At 38.1% G+C, this 25,260-nt stretch overlaps 1 protein-coding gene and 1 long non-coding RNA gene across 9 annotated transcripts in view; one reads left to right on the plus strand and one right to left on the minus strand.

The window, feature by feature from the left end:
• Positions 1–23,461, plus strand: part of FNBP4 (formin binding protein 4) — a 36,387-nt gene extending 12,926 nt beyond the window's left edge. The window contains exons 9-17 of one of the 8 annotated variants that reach the window (XM_079105022.1): positions 3,259–3,380; positions 5,933–6,037; positions 7,480–7,613; positions 8,583–8,770; positions 15,248–15,558; positions 15,682–15,826; positions 16,353–16,702; positions 22,011–22,168; positions 22,429–23,461. In XM_079105022.1, coding sequence (XP_078961148.1) covers positions 3,259–3,380; positions 5,933–6,037; positions 7,480–7,613; positions 8,583–8,770; positions 15,248–15,558; positions 15,682–15,826; positions 16,353–16,702; positions 22,011–22,168; positions 22,429–22,519 — 1,604 coding nt within the window. In that variant the 3' untranslated portion in view covers positions 22,520–23,461. The other 7 variants (XM_079105021.1, XR_013757839.1, XR_013757840.1 and 4 more) reach the window with 7 other exon arrangements.
• LOC306640649 lies at positions 1,445–2,922 on the minus strand. The gene is made up of 2 exons (XR_013757842.1): positions 2,158–2,922; positions 1,445–2,045 (listed from the first exon to the last, which is right to left on the minus strand). It is a non-coding gene; the product is annotated as an uncharacterized lncRNA (long non-coding RNA).
• Positions 23,462–25,260: the final 1,799 nt, after the last annotated feature.

The raw sequence follows: 25,260 nt of genomic DNA on the forward strand, positions 1-25,260 counted from the left end.
GCTACAATCCCAGCCCTATTTTGTATTTTATTTAGACAAAGGGTCTCACTGAGTTGCTCAGCACCTCCCTTTTTGTTTACTTATTTTTATGTGGTGCTTAGGATCGAATCCCAGTGCCTTATACATGCTAGGCAAACGCTCTACCTCTGAGCCACAACCCCAACCCCCCATGTGTTATTCTTAAAAAAAATAGTTCTGGGCCAGGTGTGGCAGTATATACCTGTAATCCCAGCTACAGGGAGGTGGGACAAAAGTAGGAGGATTGAAAGTTCCAGCCAGACTGGACAATTTAGCAGACCCTATCTCAAGAAATAAAAAGGACTAGGGATGTAGCTCAGTGGCAGAGCACTTGCATAGCATATTTAAAGCTCTGTGTGCAGTCTCAGGCACTGCTAAAGAATAATGCCACATGTATGTTGTCAAAAATACCCTACGTTTACTCAAATAGCCATCAAAGGTAGAAGGAGAACTTGTGTATTTTTAGAGTGGAATACTAAACAGCAGTGAAGCATGAACCATAGTTCATTCTGTGTAGCAACATTGATTAATCTTGAAAATAATTTGAACCAAAAAAGCCACAGAAGAATGCATATGGTGATATTTTGCATATATAAGTCAGAAAATAGGCAAAGATATTTTTCTTAACCATGATGAATTAAAGGTAATCACTGATACCATCCAGGGTAAAGGTTATATTGGGCATGGAGATGATGACAGAAGGACATAGGGAACTTCAGAGGCGCTAGAAATGTTCTGTTAAGCTAGGTTGTAGTTACTTGAGTGTTGTTGATCTTTTTTCTTTTTTGGTAGGACTGCGGATCAAAGCCACTTTAATTTTTTTTAGTTGTCAATGGACCTGTATTTATTTATTTATTTTTACGTGGTGCTGAGGATTGAACTTAGTGCCTTACACGTGCTAGGCGAGTGCTCTACCACTGAGCCCCAGTCCCAGCCCAAAAGCTATTTACTTTTGAGATACGAACTCATAAGTTGCCTTGACTGCACTTGAACTTATGATCTTCCTTCCTTAGCCTTTCAAGTAGCTTAATGCCTGGCCGTATTCTTTAAACTGTATGTATTATACACATTTACTAAGGGCTTTCACATTAAACATCGTAGTATATTTTAGTGTCACTACAGCATAGATTACTAATGTATATCACTAGGTCAAAGCATGTGTCCGTTTTAAAATGATAGATCCTGTGTAACTGCCCTCAAAAACTTTCCAGTCTTATATTGATGCTTAGAATTATTAAAGTCTTGTACCTTCACTAGATGTAAGATTTCTAAAACGTGATTATATTATAATTTAAGTGGGACTAGTTAGAAAGGTTTTGTTTTGAAAATGTAGCTAGGCTCCATGGTGCACCATTGCACCTGGCAAGTCAAGTTTAGTCCATTAAAAGCTATTCAAAGTGATGAGATTTTTGTTAATGTTTTTGTCTTTGTTTTTGTTTGCAGTACTAGAAATTTAACCCAGCAGTGCTTTACCACTGAGCTACATTCATAGTCTTTTTAAAAATTTTGTGTTTTGCAACAAGGTCTCCTAAGTTGCCATAGCTGGGTTTGAATTTGTGCTCTTCCTGCCTCATCCTTTGGATTTGCTGGGATGATAGGCACATATGTCCCACAGTTTTTCACTGTTAGATATTTTTAAAAATCACAAAGCTTAGATAGAAGGAAAATTACCTAAGGGGAGCCAAACTTTAAGTTTTAAGCTGTTTTCTTTTTTGATAGTACTGGGGGTCAAACCCACTTATTTTTATTTTGAGACAGGGTCGCATAAGTTGCCTGGGCTGACCTTGAACTTGGGATCCTCTTGCCTCAGCCTTCTGAGTAGCTTTATGCCTAGCCTTGTATTTATTATACACATTTGCTAAGGTGTGTATGGAATCAATATCAAATCCAGAGATGAAAGTGATCTAAAAATTAGATTAGTTCAAAGAAGGGAGGTCTGATAGTAATGTTTATGTTACAGTTTTACTTCATATCAAGGATTAATCAGAGCCAAAAAAAAAGAAAGGTTCTCAGTGTTTTTTTTTTTTCTTTCTTTCTTTTTTCTTGGGTGCTGGGGATCGAACTCAGGGCCTTGTGCTTACAAGGCAAGCACTCTACCGACTGAGCTATCTCCCCAGCCCCAGTGTTTTTTTTTCTAACTAATATCTTTGTAACAGAATGATTCAGTTTATGTGTATAATATGAACAGGTCACAGTGACACACTCCTGTAATCCCAGTGGCTTGGGAGGCTGCGATAGGATGATTGCAAGTTCAAGGCAAGCCTCAGCAACTTAACCAGGCCCTAAGCAATTTATTGTTACCCTGTCTCAAAATAGAAAGGGCTTTGGGATATAGCTCCGTGGTAAATTGCCCCTGGGTTAAATCCCCAGTACCCAGAAAATAAATAGATTATATGTATGGGTATGAATTTGTGGGCATAGATGTTAAGAAGCAAAGAGAATTCATATATTCTATTTCATTTACGTTGATGGTAAATCTATTCTCTTTTGGAGCTTTTCTGCTAACAGGAAGCAACACCAACCAGAATAGGTGGGTCCAATAGATCTTCTGTAGGATTTTCTTTCCTTTGTTTGCTTTTTAGTATGTGTTTTGTTTTTGGTTTTTTGATTTTACTTAGGGTCTTGCTATATTGCCCAGACTGTCTGGAACTTAAATTCAAGTGATTTTCCTGCCTCAGCCTCCCTAGTAGCTGTGGGACTGCAAGTGCACGTCACCTCACATATAGGTTTTAAGCAGTTCAGGAAGGAAGATAGGTGGTTGACATTTTATTTGTAAATACATTCTAAGAAAGGGATAAAGTTTGGGCTTTGTAAAGTAGTAGGTTATATAAAGATAATGACAGGTTATAGAACTTTCTTCAGTACTTAAGGAAAATTGACAAAGGACAGAAAACGGATTCTTTTTTAGTTGTTTGTTCTACAAGGAGAAGAAAATGTGTTATGGGACGTGCTCTCGCTCTCGCGCGCTCCCCCCCCCCCCCCCCCTCTGGTACTAGGCGTTAAATCCAGGGGCACTTAACTACTGAGCCACATCCCCAGCTCTTTTTTATATTTTATTACAGATTGATGGTCTTGCTGAGTTGCTCAGGACCTAAGTTGCTTAGGCAACATTTGAACTTAAGATCCTCCTGCCTCAGCCTCCCGAGTTCCTGGGATTCCAAGTGTGCACCACCGTGCCTGAATTGGGGCTCTTTTAGTGTAGGTTCTTTTGGTTTAATTTCATGTTTTCCTTTTTAGCAGTTGGTGCTGAAAATTCAGAAAAAATTGATGAAAATTCCGACAAAGAGATTGAAGCGGAAGAATCCTCAGAGAAAATAAAAGTACAAACAGCACCTAAAGTAGAAGAAGAACAGGATTTGAAAGTAAGTATATCTCTTAATGTAAATTGACAAATTTTTTTAAAGGTCAACCTTTAAACTACTTTGTATTAGCAAGTAATAAAGCTTTACTGTTTAAACCTATTTTTTTCATTTTATAAGGTAAAACAGTCACAAGACTGAAATAAGGAATTACAGGGCTCGCTTGGTGCTGAGAACTTACCTGAAAATTCAAAGTGCTTAATTACTTAGTTTGCAGATAGCCGCCTTTGGAAAGTAGTAGTAGCTTATCGGTATTGGCTTCTTAGTAATTCTCAATACTAGGGATGTAGCTTAGTGGTACAGTGCTTACCTAGCATGCTGAAAGCCCTAGGTTCCACTTCCAACACTGCAAAAAAAAAAAAAGTGCGTGTGTGTGTGTGCGTAAATATGGAAGCTTCTCTGGTTTGGAAGTTCTTAAAAGACTAAAAGTTAAATATAATTCATGTGTGGAAAGACTTGTCTTTAAACGAAGGCAGATTTGCTTCTAATCACATTCCTAATGTAATTTCTTGTGGAAAATTGAATCAGGTAAATACTATCATCCCTCAGTATCAGTAGGGAATTGATTATAGGATCCCCCCGCTGAATTCATTGAAATTTGCTTAGTTCAAGTCTTTGTATAAATTAGTGCATTATTTGCATATAATCTATACAGATCCTTCTGTATGCTTTATTTATTTGTTCATTTATTTATTACAGTACTGGGCATTGAACCCAGAAGAGTACTACCACCCTTTATCTTTTTTGTTTTTGAGACAGGTCCTTGCCCAGACTGGTCTCAAGCTCGTGATAGATAACAGGCATACACCACCTCACATATACTTTATTTAAATCACCTCCGAATTACTTATAATACTTAATACGATGTAAATGCTGTGTAAATAGTTGAAATGTATTGCTTAGGGAATAATGACAAGAAGAGGAAGTTTATGTTCTATACAGAGCGAACTGTTTTTTGAATAGTTTCAATCTATATTCTTGGTTGAATATAGATATAGAGGATCTACTGTATTGACTTTTTAAGGTGGTCTGTTAAACCATCTTATATTCTGTATGTTCTTTTGACTTTATAATTTAATCACCAGTTAGTGTTCAACCATGTAGAAGGTGCTTAAGAATTTATTTAAGGCTTTATCCTGTGCTAATTGTTGGGAGAAATCCTAGTTCTTGGCTCGCAGCAGTTAATGTCTCAAGTGGGTAAACTTGCAGGGAGGAGCATTCCACTTCTCCTCCCTAGGAAAGTAAACAACTGCCCCACATTGACCTGGTGTTACCAAGGGAACCTGTATAGGAGCCTGGTGGTCTGATCCCCCGTGGCACATTGTGTTTGGGCAAGAAATCTATAAAATGTATGGCTATTTCATAATAAATGAGTTTACAGGCTGCTCGCCACAAGCCTGCTTTCACCCAACTCCTGGAGTCTGGAGGTCTTGACTCCGCGGCCCTTACCTGCACCTGAGCTAGCCTGGAACCCCTACAGCTAGTATAAGCCTTTAGTAATGAGTAAATGAAAATTTGGTCAATAGAGTTACATCATTTAGGATCTTTTTCTTTATTTTTTTGCAGTGCTGGGGATTGAACCCAGGGCCTTGTGCAGGACAGGCAAGCACTCTACCAACTGAGCTATATCCTCAGCCCCTGTCTTTTTCTTTTCTTAGCTTTATTGAGGCATAAATTACGAAAATTATATATTTACATTTATTATGTATTTCTGTGTATTACACTGCAATGTTTTGTTAAATGTATACAGTGTGCTATGATTACCACAAAGCAGCTAATTAACCTACCCATTACCTCATAGGTTTCTTTATTTTTGAGGGGGGATGGTAAGAACATTTTAGATCCTCTCAACAAATTTCAGTTAAACAATACAGGTTTTTCTTGTTTGAGTTGCTTAGGGCCTAAGTTGCTAAGGCTGCTCTGGAACTTGTGATCTTCCTACCTCAGCCTCCCCAGGCCCTGGGACTATAGGCATGCGCCATTGCACTTGGCCAACAATACAGCATTAACTGTATTCACTGTGCTATATTAGTAGATTCTCAGAATTTATTTTATAACTGTAAGTTTATACTCTTTGACCAACATATCCATTTCCCTGTTGCTCCAGCCCCTGGTAACCACAATTCTAATTATTCTTTCTATGATTTTGTTTTTTATTAAGATTAAGATCTATTTTTAACTGTTGAATTCCTTATTGCATTAGTATGTATTACGACAACGTGAGTAGATAAGTATTTGATTCCTGTAGACCGTCATTATTTATCACTGTTAATGTGGATTTTTTTTCAACTATAAAATAGAATTTTATCTTCTGCATAGCGAGATGCTGCTGTTCAAAGGGACTTTCTATAGGCAGACTCATTTTTTTCTTTGTAGCACTCAGACTGAACTCGGGCCCTTGTGCGTGCTGAATAGGTGCTCTACCAGTGAGCTACATCTCAGTCCAAGATTCATGTTTCTAGGATCTATAACAATAAATTAAAGATTTCACATGATAAAAGAAATAATGCTGATCTGCTTTTCATTTCCTGTCCCTCTCCCCACTTGCATTGCAGTTTCAAATTGGAGAACTGGCAAATACCCTGACTAGTAAATTTGAATTCCTAGGCATTAATAGACAGTCCATCTCCAACTTTCACGTGCTGCTCTTACAGACTGAGGTAATTTCATCATTTTTGGTTTAAACAGTGTTTGTATGATATGCTGTGTGTTAGGAATCTGTCTTGCTTACTTACTGTCTTGCTGTACTAAGAGTTTGTTTATAATGATGATACTTGCAGCACCATCAGTGGGCATATGCTTTTTGTTTGGTGCTAGGTATTGAACCCAGAGATGCTTTACCACTGAAACACATTGCCAACTCTTTATTGGTTGGTTGGTTGGTAGGTACTGAGGAATAAACTCAAGGGTGCTTTACCACTGAGCCACATCCCAGCCCTTTTTTAAAAAAAAAAATGTTTTTTTGTTTTTTTGTTTTTTTAATTTAAGCTTATGTGGTACTGAGGATTGAACCCAGTGCCTCATACGTGCTAGGCAAGCACTCTATCACTGAGCTACAACCCCAAGACCCATCCTAGGCCCTCCCCCGCTTTTGGGGGGGATACCAGGGATTGAACTCAGGCACTCAACCACTCAGCCACATCCCCAGATCCTATTTTGTATTTTATTTAGAGACAGAGTTTCACTGAGTTCCTGAGGCTATCTTTGAACTCATGATCTGCCCATCTCAGCCTCCCGAGTCGCTGGGATTACAGGCCTGTCCCACTGTGCCCAGCATCCCAGCCCTTTTTTATTTTTTATTTTGAGTCGGGATCTCTTCCCTTCCCCCACTTCTCTGTGTCTCTGGTCCCCCACCCAAAACTGAATCTTTAATTTTGATTACTAAGTTATATCAAATTGAAAGATTCATCTACCAAGCGGGGGGAAAAGTTAATGTACTGGTCATGGTGGTGACTTGGGCAGATGAATCAGGAGGATTATAAGTTCCAGGGTGACCTGGGCAATTTAGTGAGTCCCCTTTCTCAAAATAAAATGGGCTGGAGATTTAGCTGAGTTATACAGCATCCCTGGCTTCATCCCCAGACCACAAAAGTAAAGTAAAAATTCAAATCATAGGTGGGTAATCAATCTTGATAAAATCCAAAGAGGAACACAGAACTGCTACTCATTTTCAAAAATAGTGGAAAGTTAGCAGTGTAAAAATAAACTGGAATCAGGTTCCCTTTTCTTAGAACACAACAATGCAAATAAGTTTGTTTTATGAAATTAAGGTGGAATTTCAGCCAGATATGGTGGTGCACACACCAGTAACTCAGGAGGCCAAGGCAGGAGGATCACAAGTTTGACTCCAAACTGGGCAAAGACCTTGTCTTGAAGGAAAAAAAAAAGCAGGGGCTAAGAATGTAGCTCAGTGGTAGAGTGCCCTTATATGTGATCCCCAATACAACAGCAACAACAACAAAAGATGGGATTTCTCATTCTCTTTGGTCTAGCCTTCTGCTGGAGTATAGCAGTACTATCTCAGAGTAGGTTTATGTTCCTTTTACCTCTATCTCCTGATATCATGATAAATTTTTTTTTTTTCTGTCTCCATCAATTCTAGACTCGAATTGCAGACTGGCGGGAAGGGGCTCTTAATGGAAACTACCTTAAACGAAAACTTCAGGATGCAGCAGAACAACTAAAACAGTATGAAATAAACGCCACTCCTAAAGGCTGGTCCTGCCACTGGGACAGGTACGCACTCTTCTCCCCTTTTCACCTTTCACCTTTGACATCTCAGACATGATTTGTGATCACCACCACCTGACGACATGACAGCCTGTCTGGAGACTGAAAGCAGCTGCAGTTAGCGATGCTGGGCAGGCAAAGCATCGCAAGCAGAGTCTGGGCCAGCCACACATTGGAGAAACAAAAAGCAATGTTTAAAGTGTTCCATGTAACGGATTTTTTCCCAAGATTGGACAAAGCCGGTTTTTACTCCAGAGTGTTGCACGGAGTAGGGCGGGCTTGGGGGTTAAGCGCATGCGAGAGCTCTGTGCGCTTTACAGGACCTCTGGAAGCAACTACTCCTGATTAACCTCGGTGAAGTTAAGGAAAACTTCGTGACTGAAGATGTGAATGAAGAACAAGATTACTATCCTCTGCCAGCAGGTCAGATGAAAACATTTCTTTTTATATTTGGCTTTTCTTGATTTTTTTTTTTTCATTATTTGAAATCTTTGCTCTTTTATTTTTCAGCTCCCAGATCCTCTCCCTCTCTTTAGCTTTCACTGTGTTTGATATCAAGAATATGAAATGTGAATTCCACGGTCCAAGAGGGGAAGAGTCACCTTTCACAAACTTCGTTGTTCTCTTCTTTGGAAGGGAAATTAGTGTTCTAGGCGATTGAGTCCCTTCATTAATGAAACTTGGAACCCTGTTATGTATTGGCAAAAAACAAAAAAAAATGTTGTCTAAGTCATCTGTTGGAGTGAGAGGGCTCAGGGCTGTATTCACAGAGCTGCTGGCAGTGCAAAAAGCTTTGAATTATCCTTGGTTCTCCATCCTCAGTTGTCAAAGCTCTTTGTTGCCTTTGTGAATAGCAGTCCATAAGAAGAGGTTCGTCCCTGTGAGAGCAGACTGCTGTCCTGGGACAGGACCAAATGAATGTGTCTTTGTAGGAGAATGGATTTTAAAACATGTGTTTTCTTTCTTGTAATTTAGGGATCATAGACGATATTTCTATGTAAACGAACAGTCGGGCGAGTCTCAGTGGGAGTTCCCAGATGGTGAGGAGGAGGAGGAAGAAAACCAAGCGCAAGAAAATAGAGATGAGACTCTTCCTAAACCAACCTTGAAAGACAAAACTGGCACTGATTCAAATTCTACAGAATCCTCTGAGAATTCAACAGGTGGGATAATTTACTCTGTGCTACTTGGACAATGAGGATTTTAGATAAAAAGACAAATATTATAAAGGAAATTAATTTGTATCATGTTAACATCACCAATTGGAAAAAAAGTGGCTCATATTCAAATAATGCATGAGTTATACTGAAAGAAATTATGGCAGCCAGGTACAGTGGCACATGCCTGTAATCCCAGTGGCTGGAGAGTCTTAGGGAGGATTGTGAGTTCGAAACCAGCCTCAGCAACTTATCGAGACCCTGTCTCAAAATAAAAATATAAGAGAGCTGGGATGTGGCTCAATAGTAAAATGCTCCTGGGTTCAATCCCTGGTACCAAAAAAAGAAAAGAAACGATATGAAGATAGTCACTAGTTGCAGATGAGAATACTATATATCAGACTGCCTCAAAATGAAAAGATGAACTATTAAAATTGAATTTTAAAAAATCCCACATATCAAACATCACATTACCCCATCAGTTAATGAGTACAATTTTACTGAACTGTTAAATAATACTTTGAAAAAATACACATTAAAAATAAAAAAATTTCCTATAATCATTCTGTCACGTCCCAAAGACATGGAATAGTAATGACAAGGTACTAGATAATTGAACTATGTACTACTATGTCTATGTAGTGTGATAATATGAGATTCGTTCTACATTCCACTAGATCACCTAGTCTATTGATTTTACAACCTCATTTCTCAACTCCAGTAGTCTCATCAGGTATCATTGGTAAAAATCAAAATGATAGGAAGAAATGCTGTGAAACTAGTACTGTATTAGTTTCAGAGAAGCCAAATCATTGATAATGAAAATTGCCCACCATATACTAAATGATCAAGTAGAATGACTCATCCTATTAAGGGTGTCCTTCAAGAAATTTGGTTGGTTATATGCTTTTTTTTTCCCCCCTCCCAGTGCTGGGGATTGCACCCAGGGCCCTGGACATGCTAGGCCAGTGCTCTAATACTGAGCTATAACCCCAGCCCTTGTACTTCTTTTCTTTTTGATAAATAGACTTTTATAGTTCCTCAGTTAGTCTGCAACTCTAATTAGCTCTTTAAAAAAAAAAAATTTATTGTAGATAGACACAATACCTTTATTTTTTTGTTATTGTTTATGTTTTTATGTGCTGCTAAGGATCAAACCCAGTGCCTCACACACAGATCTACCACTGAGCTATGACCCCAGCCCCTCTAATTAATTAGCTCTTAGGAGCTATAAATTTGATCAGTACTTTTAGAAGATTTGTTTCTTCCCCCCAAGTCTGTTTTTCTTGAATAACCAATAAAAATGAATAATGAAGCAGAGACAAAACGATGATAACCTTTGATCTTAAGAAAATAGTCTTTATTTGTTAAAGTGACATGTGTAGGCAAGAGACTATGGAATGCTTTCTAAAGTCATAGACCTTTAAAAATAAAAAGAGGTGAAATTTGCTGGTGACCTAGGAAGTGAAGAACTGAATTCTTTTGTCTTCTGCCTTTCAAAAATGATGCTTTGTATTCTACTAGTTTCTTGATCCTCATGTAAAAGTTCAGGTCCTATACAAAATGATTTTGTTGACTTCTTAAATAGCCTACAAAAAAGCCACATCAGACTCTAGTGGTCATTTTAAATTTACATAGCAAAAAGGTGGTTTTATTCTACTTCATATTTCAAAAAAGTATATTTTCTCATGTTACAGAGTATTTCACTTCCTTTTTCACGATGAGATTTTCTTTTGTATACTTTCCCCCGCACCCCTTTTTAAATTTTTTTGTGGTGCTGGGGATTGAACCCAGGGCCTTGTGCCATGTGAGGCAGGCACTCTACCAACTGAGCTATATCCCCAGTCCTTTGCCCCTCTTTTGATAACAAATGATAGACATGCTTGATAGTGGTTTTTTTTCCCTTTCTTTGCTTTTTTATTAATTAATGGAGTGAAAAGAGTTGCTAATAGTTCTACTGGTAATTCTATTCCTGACCATAGTCTAATGTCCCTATCTTATAAGTTTCAAAGTTAAATACAGTTACAAACTCTGAAGTGTACTATGTATACTTTAGAGTTGTACCTTAAACTGGTTTTCTTCCTTTTCATGGATGACACATCTGTTGGTACTGTCTGGCAAAAGGTAGATCTAGTATGATAAACTTGATCTAAATAAAATCCAAATATTATACAAGGTCTGTGAACTTTAAAAGTAGTACTGATTACTACTGCTGTAAGCCTCTGAAGAGAGTATATAATATACATATGCTCTTTGTTGGCTTAGCAAGGACTAATACCACCTTTATAAAAGCAAAATTGGGTGCTTGCTTCAGTAGCACATATACTTAAAAATGAAACAATACAGAGAAGATCACCCTGTGCAAGTGTGGCACACAACTTTGTCATATGTTAACATTTTTCCCACACTGGGTCCCCTTCCATGCAGGTTGCACCTCAATATAAACAGGTACCTACAGGTTCTGTCTCTAAAAAATTAAAAGAAAAAGATTGGCAGATGAGGGATGTACTTTAGTGTTAGAGTGCTTACATAGCATGTGCACGGCCCTGGGTTCAGTCCCCAGTACTGCTTTAAAAAAATAAAAAAGAAAGAAAGAAAAAGATTGAGGCCTAGAGGTATAGCTCAGTAGTAGAGTAATTGGCAATTATGTTGGAAAACCTGGAGTTCAATCCTTTGCATCGCAGGAAAAAAGAAGAGAGAGAAATTACTGCATTTTAAGGAGCCAAGGATGTTTTAAGTTTTATTTCATTTTTAATCCTTATTCATCATTTCACTATTTGAATTTAACATCATGTTTCTAAATTCGGATATTTCAAGCTATGTAACGTATTTCTAACGGGGCTTATTCATTTAGATTAAATTTAGCTGTCTTGGGCTGGGGTTGTGGATCAGTGGTGGAGCACTTGCCTAGTATGTGTGAGGCACTGGGTTCGATTCTTACCACCACATAAAAATAAATAAAAGTCCATCAAAATTTTTTTTTTAATTTAGCTCTCTTTTTAATCTATAAAACTATTTTTCATATAGTTTCTTGTGTTATATTGCTAAACTTATTGATTCAAAATACTAAGCATTAATTATTCTTTGAGGGTAAATAAAACTCCCTATAAATAGAAATTAAGATAACTAGGCTGGGTGCAGTGACACACTTGTAATCCCAGTAGCTCAGGAGGCTGACAAAAGGAGGATCGTGAGTTCAAAGCCAGCCTCAGCAACTTGGTGAAGCCCTAAGCAACTCGGTGAGACCCAGTCTTTAAATAAAAAATACAGAAAAAAGGGCTGGAGATGTGATTCAGTGGTTAAGCACCCCTGAGTTTGATCCCTAGTAACAAAAAAAAAAAAAAAAAAGCCTAGAATTAAAAATTTGTATCCTCACACTATTCTATCCTTAATAGTTTTAAAAACTTTTAGCATGTGGTAAAAGCTTTGTACCATTTTAATCTCTTCTCGGACTTCAGAATTCAATACTTGCGTCTCTTTCTTTGTGGTACTGGGGATTGAACCCAGGAGTACCTACCACTGAGCCACATCCCCAGTGCTATTTATTTATTTAGATAGGTTCTCGTTAAGTTGCTGAAGTTCACCCTGAACTTGTGATCCTCCAGCCTCACCTTCCTAAGTTGCTGGGGTAATAGGCATGTGCCACCATTCCTGGCAAATGTTTTCTTAAATAGCAAAAATACCAACTGGATTAAATTTAGAAACAAATGTAAGCATCATTATAATAGACATCTGCAATATTCATACCTGGGATTTCTTGAAGTTCTTTGTACTTAAGCTGAAAGAAATAATTATCATTGTTTAAGATACAGCTTGTATGTTTTGAGTAAACTTAGTTTGAGATTTACATCTTCTAAAAATGCTCATTTGTGGCTGAATTTACCAAATGTGGTTTAATCTCATATTTATACAATGTTAATTCTCCCTAGATTTGTTGGAGGTGATCAAATAAATCACATTATTAACCCTGAACCTACTGTTTCCATGAATTCCTCTCATAGCAGCATGTCACCATCTTAAACATACCAGTGTCATCAAATCTGACATACTTACTTGTCCACTCTTTGTCATAGCTAGTTTAGTACAAGAATGTTTAATTCTTAATTACTAACTAAGTCACTAATCCTCCAGGTTTATTGCCTTAGTTCTGATGTAATCTTGATATCCTGTTTTATAATGTAGGCTTCCTGGCGATACCCAGATTTCATTTGTCTGAAAGTTAGTATATAAATTAGTATTACCTAATTCCAAGTACAAAAATTTAATGAGTCATTTGAATTCCTTTAGCTCGAAAACTATTCATGTTTTCTGGTAAATTTTTTTTTTTCCGTAAGTCATGTCTCAAAATAATTAGGGTAACAGTGTGGATCATCATCTTAGAGTATTTCCACACTGCATCATCTGCTGTTTCTATTAAAAGTAAATTTGCTCTAAAAGCTAAATGGCTTTTTGTCACCTGGATTTTACCTTGTCAAGTGCCAAAGCAGTATATTTCCAATATGTGATTTAAATTATATCTTCATAACAGAGCCTTTAGTCAGTCTACTACTTTTGACCATGAAATTTGACAAGAGACTGCATCTGGATATCTACTCCATGAGAAGTGAGCATATTTGATAGAGATTTCTAAGGCTCTTGGACTCCTGATATTTCATCAGGGAATCTTGGTGAAAGAGAAAACACTAGATTAGGAGTCAGACCTGAGTTCTGTCTCTGGTCTGGCCACTAATAGCCATGTGATCTTGGGCAAGTCAGTTCCTGCCTGGGTTTCATTACCTTTTAAAAATGAGGAAGTTGAACTTAGATGATTTTTCATGTTTCTTCTACTCCTAAATTCTATGGTTTTTAGGGAGAAAATCCCCTCAACATTCCTGGGATATATATCTAATAGTCCCATATATTGTGAAACTTTCCTATTGACGATAAAGAGGGATGGGGAAGGCTACAAGTAAGTATATCCTACTATTTTCTCTAATCTCTAAAAGCTTTTCCCAACAGAAACCACAGCATTCAACAGTGGCTTTGCAAAATTTGAGAAAAAAGCTGATCCTGCAGCTTTTCAGTTGTTGTTTGTGGGTGTTTTTGTCTGGTTTGGATTTTTTTTTTTTTTTTTTTTTTTTTTTGTACAGAGGATTGAATCTAGGGGTACTTTTGCCATTAAGTTGCCCATGCTGGCCTGGAACTTGTGATCCTTCTGCCTCAGCCTTCTGAGTAGCTGGGATTACAGGTGTGTGCTACCATACCCACCTCAGTTAGTTTAACTCAAACTTCAGCAACAGAAATTTCATATCCTCTGCATCTTCTAATACTTTCTTCAGTAATCTGAATTACCATTTATTTTGAAGATGTGTTCTCCTGAATTTCCCTTTAAATCATCACAAAACTAAAAATTACCTCACTTCTGTTGCTGTGGTTTAACAAATGAATTTAATTTACACAGAGATAGGAAGGAATCAGAGTCAACAGTAACACCTTAAAAAAATTTTTTGAAACTAGTAAATCAAGCCTGGCGCAGTGACACACACCTGTAATCCCAGCAACTCGGAAGGCTGAAGCAGGAGAATCACAAGTTCAAGGCCAACCTCAGCAATTTAGCAAGTCCCTGAGCAAACTTGGTGAGACCCTCTCTCAAAGTTGAAAATAAAAAAAAAAAATCTGGATATGTAGCTAAGTGGTAAAGTGCCCCTGGGTTCAATCCCAGTACCAGAAAGGGGGAAAAAATGTAAATCAAAGTGGGTAGAATTTTTGTGAGTGTTTTAAATAGACTTCTCTGTCACCCCAGCTTGCTTACCCAACTCAAAGCAAAACATAGAGTCAATATTACATATGTACATTTTTCACTTATCTTTTCACTTTTGAGACTAAAAAAAACCTCGAGCATTGTCTTGTATATGTTGGAAACATTGTTTTGAAATAAAAAATATTCCAGCCAGGCAGGTGGTACATGCGTGTAATCCCAGGGATTTTGGAGGCTAAGGCAGGAGGATCACAAGTTCAAGACCAGCCTCAGCAATTTAGCAAGGCCCTAAAGAACTTGGCAAGAGCCTATCTCAAAAAGTAGTTTTAAAAAAGGGCTGGGGATGTGGCTTAGTGGTAACACCCCTGGGTTCAATCCCTGGTACCAAAACAAAAAACAAACTAGACTGAGATGCCCAATTTCTCATTGAGTAAATGATGCTGTTCATTTACTTATTCATAAATCTGAACCCAGAGAATAATATAACACAGCTGGTGCTGTGAGGGCCATAAATTAACTTTCCCATGGAAGTTATTTTGAACTGAATTGTTAACTGTTTCAGTGATACCAATATACAATAGATGTATAGAGGGGTCAGATTTTTGTTATGAAATGGGAAGCCAGTCCCTGAAACACAGTATAGGTTGATATTGATGTTTTTCTCAAATCAGTTGAACATTACTATGCATATTATCGATGCAAATTTTGTCTTGCTTTTTTTCCCTGACTCCTGTCTGTTTTCATAGGTTCTCTTTGTAAAGAATCCTTTTCTGGTCAAGTTTCTTCATCATCACTGATGCCACTTACTCCATTCTGGACTCTCCTTCAGTCAAATGTGCCTGTGCTTCAACCTCCGTTACCCTTGGAAATGCCACCACCCCCACCCCCACCCCCAGATTCTCCTCCTCCTCCTCCACCACCACCTCCTCCTGTAGAAGATGGTGAGATTCAGGAGGTAGAGATGGAAGATGAGGGAAGTGAGGAGCCTCCTGCACCAGGAACAGAGGAGGATACTCCTTTGAAGCCTTCGGCACAACCAGCAGTTGTAACTAACCAGGTAAGTAATGTCCTTAGCATTCTGGCTGTTCGTGAGGACTAGAACATGATTGACTCCATTTTATTTTAGAAGAGTATGTTTAACCGTGGCCATCAACCACTGACCAGAATATTTATGTTTCAGAGTTCAGTTGATTCTACCGTCTCTAGTTCTCCTTCCACTAAAGCAATAAAGAGAAAAGCTACAGAAATTAGTACTGCAGTGGTTCAGAGATCAGCTACCATTGGTAGTTCTCCAGTCCTCTACAGCCAGTCAGCTGTAGCTACAGGTAAGCATCATGATTATTAAAGTGTGTTTTTCTCAGTGTAGTGTTTTTTGATTTCTAGTATCAGGTGCCATAACTCGAAGAAATAGTAAAGACTTTTGATTGTAAAGACTACTTATATGCATTTCTTCCATTTACTAAAAGCCATCATTAAAATGGTTTGGTGTATCCTTCCAGATTGTTTTTTGTACATTTGCATACATCAGTGATTTATGTGTTTAATTTCAAGATATTCAGAAATTATTTTGCTACCAGCAAATATGACTGGTGTTTTGAGGGAAAGATGTATCAAAATCATTTTGTGAGTGATCTAACCCCCAATTCTCTTTTTTTGGCTTCTGGTCTTATGACAGTATCCTTTTTTATTTATTTATTTAAGATGTTGATAGACCTTTATTTTATTCATTTATTTATATGTGGTCCTGAGAATCAAACCCAGTGCATCACATATACTAGGTAAGCACTCTACTACTGAGCCACAATCCCAGCCATGATGTCCTTTTTATAGTATTTTGTTTTCTGTTGTTAGGTCACCAGACAACAGGGATTGGACACCAGGCTACTGGGATTGGACACCAGGCAATATCGGTTAGCCATCCAGCAGCAGGAATGGGTCATCAGGCCAGAGGAATGAGCCTCCAGTCAAATTACCTTGGACTTGCAGCTGCATCTACAATTATGAGTTATGCTGAATGTTCTGTCCCTATTGGAGTGACTTCTGCCTCATTACAGCCAGCTCAGGCCCGAGGTGCTGTGCCAGCCACTGCCATTATAGAACCACCACCACCTCCACCTCCTCCTCCTCCTCCAACACCACCACCACCACCAGCTCCCAAAATGCCACCACCAGAGAAGACAAAAAAGGGAAAGAAAGAAAAGGTGAATACCATAGTTTCTTTTTTTATTTCAAAAAACTTTTATTGAGATGATATTCATGTAACAAAAATTAACCATTTTAATAGTGCGTTAGCATTTAATACATGCACAGTGTTTTGCAACCACCATCTCTATTTCGTTACAAAATATTTTCATTTACCCAAAAGAATAACTTGTCTCTACCCATTTAGTAGTTTCTCCCCTTTATTCTCTTCTGCATCCCCTGGGAAGCACCAATCTGCTTTCTGCCTCTGGATTGACCTATTCTAAATAGTTCATGTAAATAGAGCAATACAATTTGTGACTTTTTGTGTCTGACTTCCTTCACTTAGCATAATGTGTTCGTGGTTCATGTACATGGCATGTGTCAGTGCTTCATTTCCTTTTTTAAGGCTAAATGCATATGTACCACGATGTACCCATTTATTAATGGACATTTGGATTGTTTCTATCTTTTGAATAATAATGTCCAGCCTAGTAGATATGAAGTGGTATTTCATTGTAGTTTGATTTCCATTTCTCTAGTGACTACTGATATTGAGCATTTTTTCAGGTTATTATTGACCGTTTATTTTCTTTGAAGAAATTACTTTCTGGACCATTTGTCCTTTTATTTTTTTGTACTAGAGACTGAACACAAGAGTGCCCTACCACTGAGCTACATCCCCAGCCCCTTTTTATTTTTTATATTGAGACAGGTTCTCATTAAGTACTTAGAACTTAAGATCCTTCTGCCCCAGCCTCCCCAGTGGCTGGAATTATGGGTATGTGCCACCACACCTGGCTTAATGGTATCTTTTAAAGAGCAAAGTATTTTTTTAAATATTTTTTAGTTGTAGATAGACACAACATCTGTATTTCATTTTTATGTGGTGCTAAGGATCAAATCCAGTGCCTCACACATGCTAGGTGAGCGCTCTACCACTGAGCCACAACCCCAGTCCAAAGAGCAAATTCTTAAACAAAGTTTAATTTGTTTAGTTGACTCAGTTTCTTTGGTGAAGAATTATGTCTTTGTTGTCACGTGTAGAATCCATTGCTAAATATAAGGTCACAAAGATTTTTTTCCTGTTTTAAGCGTTCTATAACCAGGTATTGTGGTGCTTGCCTATAACCCCAGGTATTTGGGAAGCTGAAGTAGGAGGACTACAAGTTCAGAGCCAGCCTGGGTAATTTAGTAGTGAGATCCTATCTCAAAAGAAAATTTTAAAAGGTTAAAATAAGAGTTTTATAGTTTTAGTAATTAGGCTGTAGGTTTTGGGAGTTTTCTCTTGTTTCTTTGTTTTGTTTTTAATAAGATATGAACTAAAAATATCCAGCTCCATTCTTTTGCATGTGTATAACCAGTTGTTTAGCACAGGTTGCCAAAAAGACTGTTCCTTCCTCCATTGAATATTTTTGGCCCTATTGTTAGAAGTCAGCTGACCATAAAAGTATGGGTTTATTTCTGAACTTTGTTCTATTTCATTGACCCACAGGTCTACCCTTGTCCTAGAATTATACTATTTTGATTACTGTAGCTTATAGCTTTGTAGTATGTTTTAAAATTGAAAAGTGTGTGTCAATATTGGCTATTTGAGACACCTTACAATTTCATATAGTTTGAGAATCTTTTCCATTTCTGCATTAAAAAAGCCATAAGAGGGGCTGGGGTTGTAGCTCAGTGATGGAGAACTTGCCTGGCATGTTTGAGACACTGGGTTCAATCTTCAGCACCACATAAAAATAAATAAAATAAAGGTATTGTGTCCATCTACAACTAAAAAAAAATTTTTTATTAAATAAATCCTTAAAAAAAAAAAAAAGCCATTGGGGGTTGGGGATATAGCTCAGTTGGTAGAGTGCTTGCCTCGCAAGCATGAGGCCCTGGGTTCAATCCCAAGCACCGCAAAAAAAAAAAAAAAAAAAAAGCCATTGGAATTTCTAATGCCATTGAAATTTTGGTAGGGATTGCATATATTTGGTGTCTTGTTTGTAAACTTCCTGACATGTTAACATAGGATTCCTTTTTATGTATTTAGATCTTCTCATTTCTTTCAGCAGTGTTTTGTAGTTTTCAGAGTACAGTTTTTTTTTTTTTTTTTTTTTGCTTTCTTGATTTAATTTATTCCTAGTATTTCATTCTTTTAGATGGTATCATCACTAGGATTGATTTCAGATTACTTTTTGCTAGTATGTAGACACGGAAGTGATTTTTGTGTATTGCTCTTTGCCAAATTTGTTAGTTCTTGTGTTTGTGTGTGTGTGAATTCTTTGGGATTTTCCACTATTGGATAATGTCACCATTCAGTAGAGACAGTTTTAACCTCAGACATCTGACAGTTTATAGTCCCCGTCCCGTTTTCACAGTACCCATCACTACCTTTCTTGGCCTCCATCTGAGGTCCAATGCAGGCGGTACGAAGAGCAGTCCTTCAGGCAGCCACAGACAGGCGAGAAGGTTGCAAGCACATCCATTCTTTTCCTTTATTCATAAGGGAGGGAACTGGGAGTTTGTCCACTTCCTCCCATCTGCACTGGGAGGGGAGTGGGACTGAGGCAAGAAAATATCTCTTTAAAAGTTTTCCTACCATTTCGTGTGGCTTTTTCTTCAGCGTTCAGTGGCTGCTGCAGGTCTTTGACTGGTTTCCAGAACTTCCACAATGCTATTTTAGTCATTCATTAGATGTTTATATGGTACATGGGTCCAGAAAATATCTGGAAGTAAATGTTATAAGAATCAAGAGTGACAATTATGATAGTCTTGTGAACAGACCGCTGTCTAATCTGCTGTGCTAATCTATAGCATGCACTGCTCCTAAGCCAACATATCATTTACCACTTTCCATGCCTTTACTTTGTTCACCAGTTCCACTACTATTCATTCTTTACACAGTCAAATGTTAGGAATCACTTCTTTATGAAGCCTTCTGAGGACTCCCCCAGTCCTCCAAGAGCGGTAACTACTTTTTCCTCCATTCATTCAACAAGTAATTTTTTAACCAGTTTTGTTTTTACTGTCTTAAAATTTTGTGTAATTCTAGGTTGTTAAGACAGTACTTCAGTTTCATATACCTGATATCTAAAAATAAATGGTGACCTATCTCTTTGTTGTGACAGGCCATTTTTTAAGAACATAAACTATATTCTTAATGTCTCTGATACTGAAGAATATTTGGGACCAATAGTTTGTCTTTTTTCCTGAAGAGTTTGTGGACAAATTAATAGGAAATTAATTTGAAGGGCAGACACTGTCACACATGCCAGCAATCCCAGCTACTTGGGATGCTGAGGCAGGAGGAGGATTGCAAGTTTGAGGCCAATCTGGGCAACTTAAGACCTTTCTCAAAATAAAGAAGACTGGAAATGTAGCTCAGTTGTAGAGCACTTGCCTAGCATGTGTGAGACCCTAGGTTCAATCTCTAGTACCACAAAAGAAAAACTAAGCTACCACAAAGGAGTTCTGACTCCTTTACTCTTTACATTTACTTTTGTTTTCCTGTCTGTCGTGTTCCCCTATTTAAAGTGTACTCAAACAGCCAGTACAACTCTTTGGACCCAAGGTTTCAAATGTGATAGGGCCCACATAACTTCAGATATGTTAGAAATTCATTGAACACTATAGACATCAAAGTGAAACAGCGGGATCATACTTATATCTGTGGTTTTTTAATTAGGTTTGCAGAGATTGAGAAGTTTTATCCCCATGAGCTCCCTGGGCTCATTATTAATCCATCTTATTTTTATTCAGTTGGCTTCATGCTTTCCCAGAATGGACTGTGTTAGAGCTTGTTGGAAGGATGTTTGCAGGCAGATCGTGCCACAGGTGACGTGACAGAATAGAATGTGAGAATGTGTGTGAAGGGAGCTAAAGGTTGAGCACAATAGATGTGCACTCCTTTTCCCAGAAACTGTCAATGACAGTCAAAATAGGGTATGGAGCAGGAAACCACATAGTATTAAAAAAAAAAACTGAAAATATTCAGCTTATTCTCTCAGATTTATGGAGACTTTATTCAAGAAATCAATTTATCTCAAGTACAGCCACGAATATCAGTTCTCCCCAGTGTAATACTCCATCACACCTGCCACTTGAGCTCTTTGGCATTAGCATAACCTGTTAGATTCAGTTAAAAATAGTTAAAAATGGGTCTTATGAATGTCTAATATCATAGCTCTCTAATTTCACAAAATTAAACACAGACTTTAAAAAATATGTGTTCAGTGTACACTATTTGTCAAGAACTGTCCTTGGGGCTTGGAATTCAGCAATGAAACAAAAATCTGCCTTTGTTGCATTTCCTCTGTCGGGTGTTTGGATGGGCTGAGAAAACAGATAAGCAAAAAATAAATACATGGGAGGTGTTTAAAATGAAATCAGCAAAGAAGAATAAGCAGTGTAAGAGGACAGACAAGGTCTTTGGGGAGGTGGTGCTATCTCTCAAAAGACAGTTAGAGAAGGCTTTTGTGCTAGGGTGGCAATGAACATAAGCCTGCATGTGAGGAAAGAGCAGGCCAACCGTCAGGAATATAGCCCATTGATAAAGCACTGGTCTAGCACATGCGTGAGGCCTTGGGTTCAATTCACAGTACTGCAAAATAATAATGAAAGAACAGGCCATTTTGGACACATGTTTCTACTTTACAAAATGTTTTATTGTGAAAATTTTTAGAAAGTAAAAGTAAGCCAGAAGAAGAAAAATAATTATAATACCATATCTTGGAAGGAATTTATCATTACTACTTTGATCTCATAGCTTCCCCCCCAACCCCAAGCTGGAGGCCTCACCCAGGGCCTTGCACACACCAAGCAAGAGGTAAGTGCTGTACCATTGAGCTGTGTTCCTATTGTATAGAATTCAAAACTGTTGCTCTTGTCTCCTCAGAGTTATAGTGTTCATATCAAGTGATAAACTGAAAAGTAAAGGCCCAGTTTTTCTGAAAAGAGCAGCAAAATCAGTTAATACCTATTAAACATGAATAAAAGAACTTGGGATGTAGCTCAGTTCTTTACCACTGAACTACTTTCCCAGCCTTAGTTGCCTAAGGCCTTAGCCTCCCAAGCTTCTGGGATTGCAGGTGTGCATCAGCACACCTGACGGTTGAGTGAGGCCCTGGGTTCTGTCCCCACCTCAAGGCAGTAGCGGGGGCGGGGACAGGATATAGAATAGGAAGGGTACAGGGAATATTTCTGCCATGCTTCATTCAATATATCATACTTAGGAAGTTCACTTATTCCTTAGAATCAGGGAAAGATCTTGATCTCTTTGTAGAGGACCCATTTCCTTATTTTATGTATCATATTCCTTCTGATCTTTAACATTTATTACAGGCAAAGAAAAGTAAAACCAAAATGCCATCTTTGGTAAAGAAATGGCAGAGTATCCAGCGTGAATTAGATGAGGAAGAGAACTCAAGTTCCAGTGAAGAGGACCGGGAATCGACTGCGCAGAAGCGAATTGAAGAGTGGAAACAGCAGCAGCTAGTCAGGTAAAAAAAAAAAAAAAGAAAGAAAGAAATGTCAGTTGGGGGCACACGGGTTATAAGGGTAATGGTGGTACTTTTGTCTTGGAACAGTCATATTCTTGAAAACACAGACCTCAAAGGAGGAGAATATAGTATTTGGCTAAGAAACTTAAAACATTTCATGATGTTCAGGTTTTCATTTTAAGTTAGAGGTTTTTGTTTGCTAGAAAATAAATTTTGTTCTTTTCATTTCGAGTCAAGTAATGTGTGTGTTGTTTTCACAGTGGCATGGCAGAGAGAAATGCTAATTTTGAAGCCCTTCCTGAGGATTGGCGAGCAAGACTGAAGAGAAGGAAAATGACTCCAAACACATAGTCGAAAATTTTTTTAATTGTTTTGTGTTCAGTTCAGAGTCTTAGCCAGTTTTACTGTTGTCAAATAAACTATAAATGTAATGGGGGTGAGCATATGCATTTCCTGGGCAGGAGCATACATGTTCAAAGTTGTCCATTTGTGAAATGTAATTTTTCTGTTTTGCTGAAGCACCGGTGAGGCAGTTGGAATTGCTTTGACCTGACTACCTTTATTCTCACATTGGCAGATTTAGCATGATAGGCATCAGTTGGTCAATCTTAAAGACCATGTGGCTCATGAGTATGGCTCCTGTAGAGGGCTCGTTGACAAAAAAAGTGAAGGATTTCCCTGCCTAATAGAGGCTGCTTTCATTCCTAGTGTGGCACATTCTCTGATTTCTACTCCAGAACAAGTGCAATTAAGAAGGCAGCTCTGTATTCTACCTTGTTTGACTGCGATCATCAGGAGCTCTTTCTGACCTCTTCCTCAGGCTGCCACCCCTGAATTGTTGAGATCTGTTGAGTGTTATACCTTGTGCTGGTGGCCACACTCTTCATAGAGTAGCCCTTTCTCACAAATCCTAGAATTGATAGTCATTTTACATGCTAGGTGGCATATTTAAATTTTAATACAGTAGCAGCAGGTGTTCATATCCTTGATTTTCAGAAATTTCCCCCAAAGTATGTGGCAGTAAGTTTCACAAAGCCACTTTGTTTTGATGTGTCTCCATGGTCTTACTGTGTTTCAAAATCCACCTCCCTTCTATGTGTGAATGTATTCTCCATAAAATTCCAGTATTTAAAAAGCAGTTTACTGTTCTGTATTTTCTATTGTGTCACAATCAGGTAAAGTCACTTTAAACTGAAGAAAAGGCAAATTGTGTTTTAAAGCTGTTTGTATTTCTCCAGTTTCTGACCTTGTAAATTTGTATATATGCACTAATAAAGCTCTTTTTATACTTGTGATTGGTTATCCCTTTGCTCTTCTAAACCTGTCATTCCATGATTATGTAATCAGAGCTTAATTTTACATCAGTTCTTAATTATTTTTTCCTAGTAAAATATGGTGCGAGGCATGTAAAAACATTGAACAACTTTCAGGAAAAAGAGCAGCAAGATCTTGAGATGATGGGGGACAGGGTTAGAAAAAGGCCTCTAGCACCAAATGGTGCTATGAGACCTCAGTTTTAAGTCCTGGAAATAATGTAATGTGGTTGAAATTTTGACCAAAAATGAAAAAGGTGCTTTATAGCTTTTTTACATTAAGTAATACATAGCTGATTACAAAAATATATAATAAATACATATGGATATATTCCTATAAAGTTAACCAAAGAACAATAGCTTGAAGTTTATTCCAGTGTATTGCTATGCATATAACTAAAGATTTTACCCAGTTGTGTGATAGTGTGCTGGATTAATTTACCATTATGCTAATGTTGGGGTGCAAATTTTGTACATAAATTTGTTTTATTTGCATAGAGTAAATTTCTGCAAATAAAGGCTATCAACTAGCTGTCAAAGCTTTTGTCTTACCTGCCTATAACAGTTTTTCAAACTTGGAGGAATTACAGATCATCAGTGGCTTCCTCACATCCTACACATTGCATTTAAAATTTGAAGTTTGCTAGTTGGGTGTGGTTTGGGTTTGCTAACTTTCTTAGTTTTTCAACGTAGAATATAATTTTTCCATTCTGCCTAGAGGGTGGGAAGAATATAAAATGAAAAGACGGGACGTAGGCCTCCGTCTGCCCCCTCGAGCAGTGAATAAGTTACCTAATGCTGCCAGCAAAGCATGGAAATACATTGAAGACTTCTGGTACTGTACTTGTGAATCTAATTTCCATTCCCAGATTGGGACTGTGTAGTGCAACTGTTCAGTCCCAGGCACCCTGAAGAAGCTGTATGGATCCATAGGGAGAGCTGACAAGCCTTTATTCTATGGGTGAGCAATCTGTAAAGCAGAAAGTTCCATTCAGTGTATGTACAGAATTGCAACAAAGCCAGCAGAGGGCTACGCAGAGTGATATGCAGTTATATAAGAGTGTACAAGCACTGTCATTCCTGACTTTCATAAGGCATCTTATTCACTGCTTCTTAGATATCCAGGTGAGGGAGTCCCCTGCCATATAGTCTACACAACAGGTGTCTTCTATGAAGATCCCTTGGTGAGGAGGGCAGAGCCCTGCTCCCATAACCCACAACAGCAAGTTACTAATAATTTGTTCCCTGAAAGACAAGACCCATCTCCATGGGGCCGCCATGGTAGCCCACCATTCTTGAAGGAGATCCACTGTTAAATGTTCAATTTGCTGAGTTTCAAGGGCTAGGGTTTGCCGTGCCTGGCCTACATTACGACACTCATCTTGTATATATAGGCAGCATTCACTGCCTACAAGGGGACATACTCCACCTTGGGAAACTTTCAAGGGCCATTTGATTTTACGACACTGCTTTCCTCATTTGGTACACTTAAGAGGGAAGGGACTCATGGATAGCATTGAGGGCTCTGGCTGTATGCAGTGCCAGTACTGAAATATCTCGTTAACAACGGTGGCCCTGTATGATGAAAACAAGGCTACTCCACCATGGAGTACATTTTATATGATGCCATTTCGTGAAAGTGTCCCAACTAAATAGCCAAATAAGGTCTTGAACCTTTGCTGGGAGGGATGGCTTCCCCAAGTGCATTGGCCAGCCCATTTGGTAGGTAAATATGACCATCCATGTTGTCCATATACCCATAAATATCCTGGGACAAAT

The sequence above is a fragment of the Sciurus vulgaris genome (assembly GCF_902686455.1).
Source record: "Sciurus vulgaris genome assembly, chromosome: 11".
Taxonomy (NCBI): domain Eukaryota; kingdom Metazoa; phylum Chordata; class Mammalia; order Rodentia; family Sciuridae; genus Sciurus; species Sciurus vulgaris.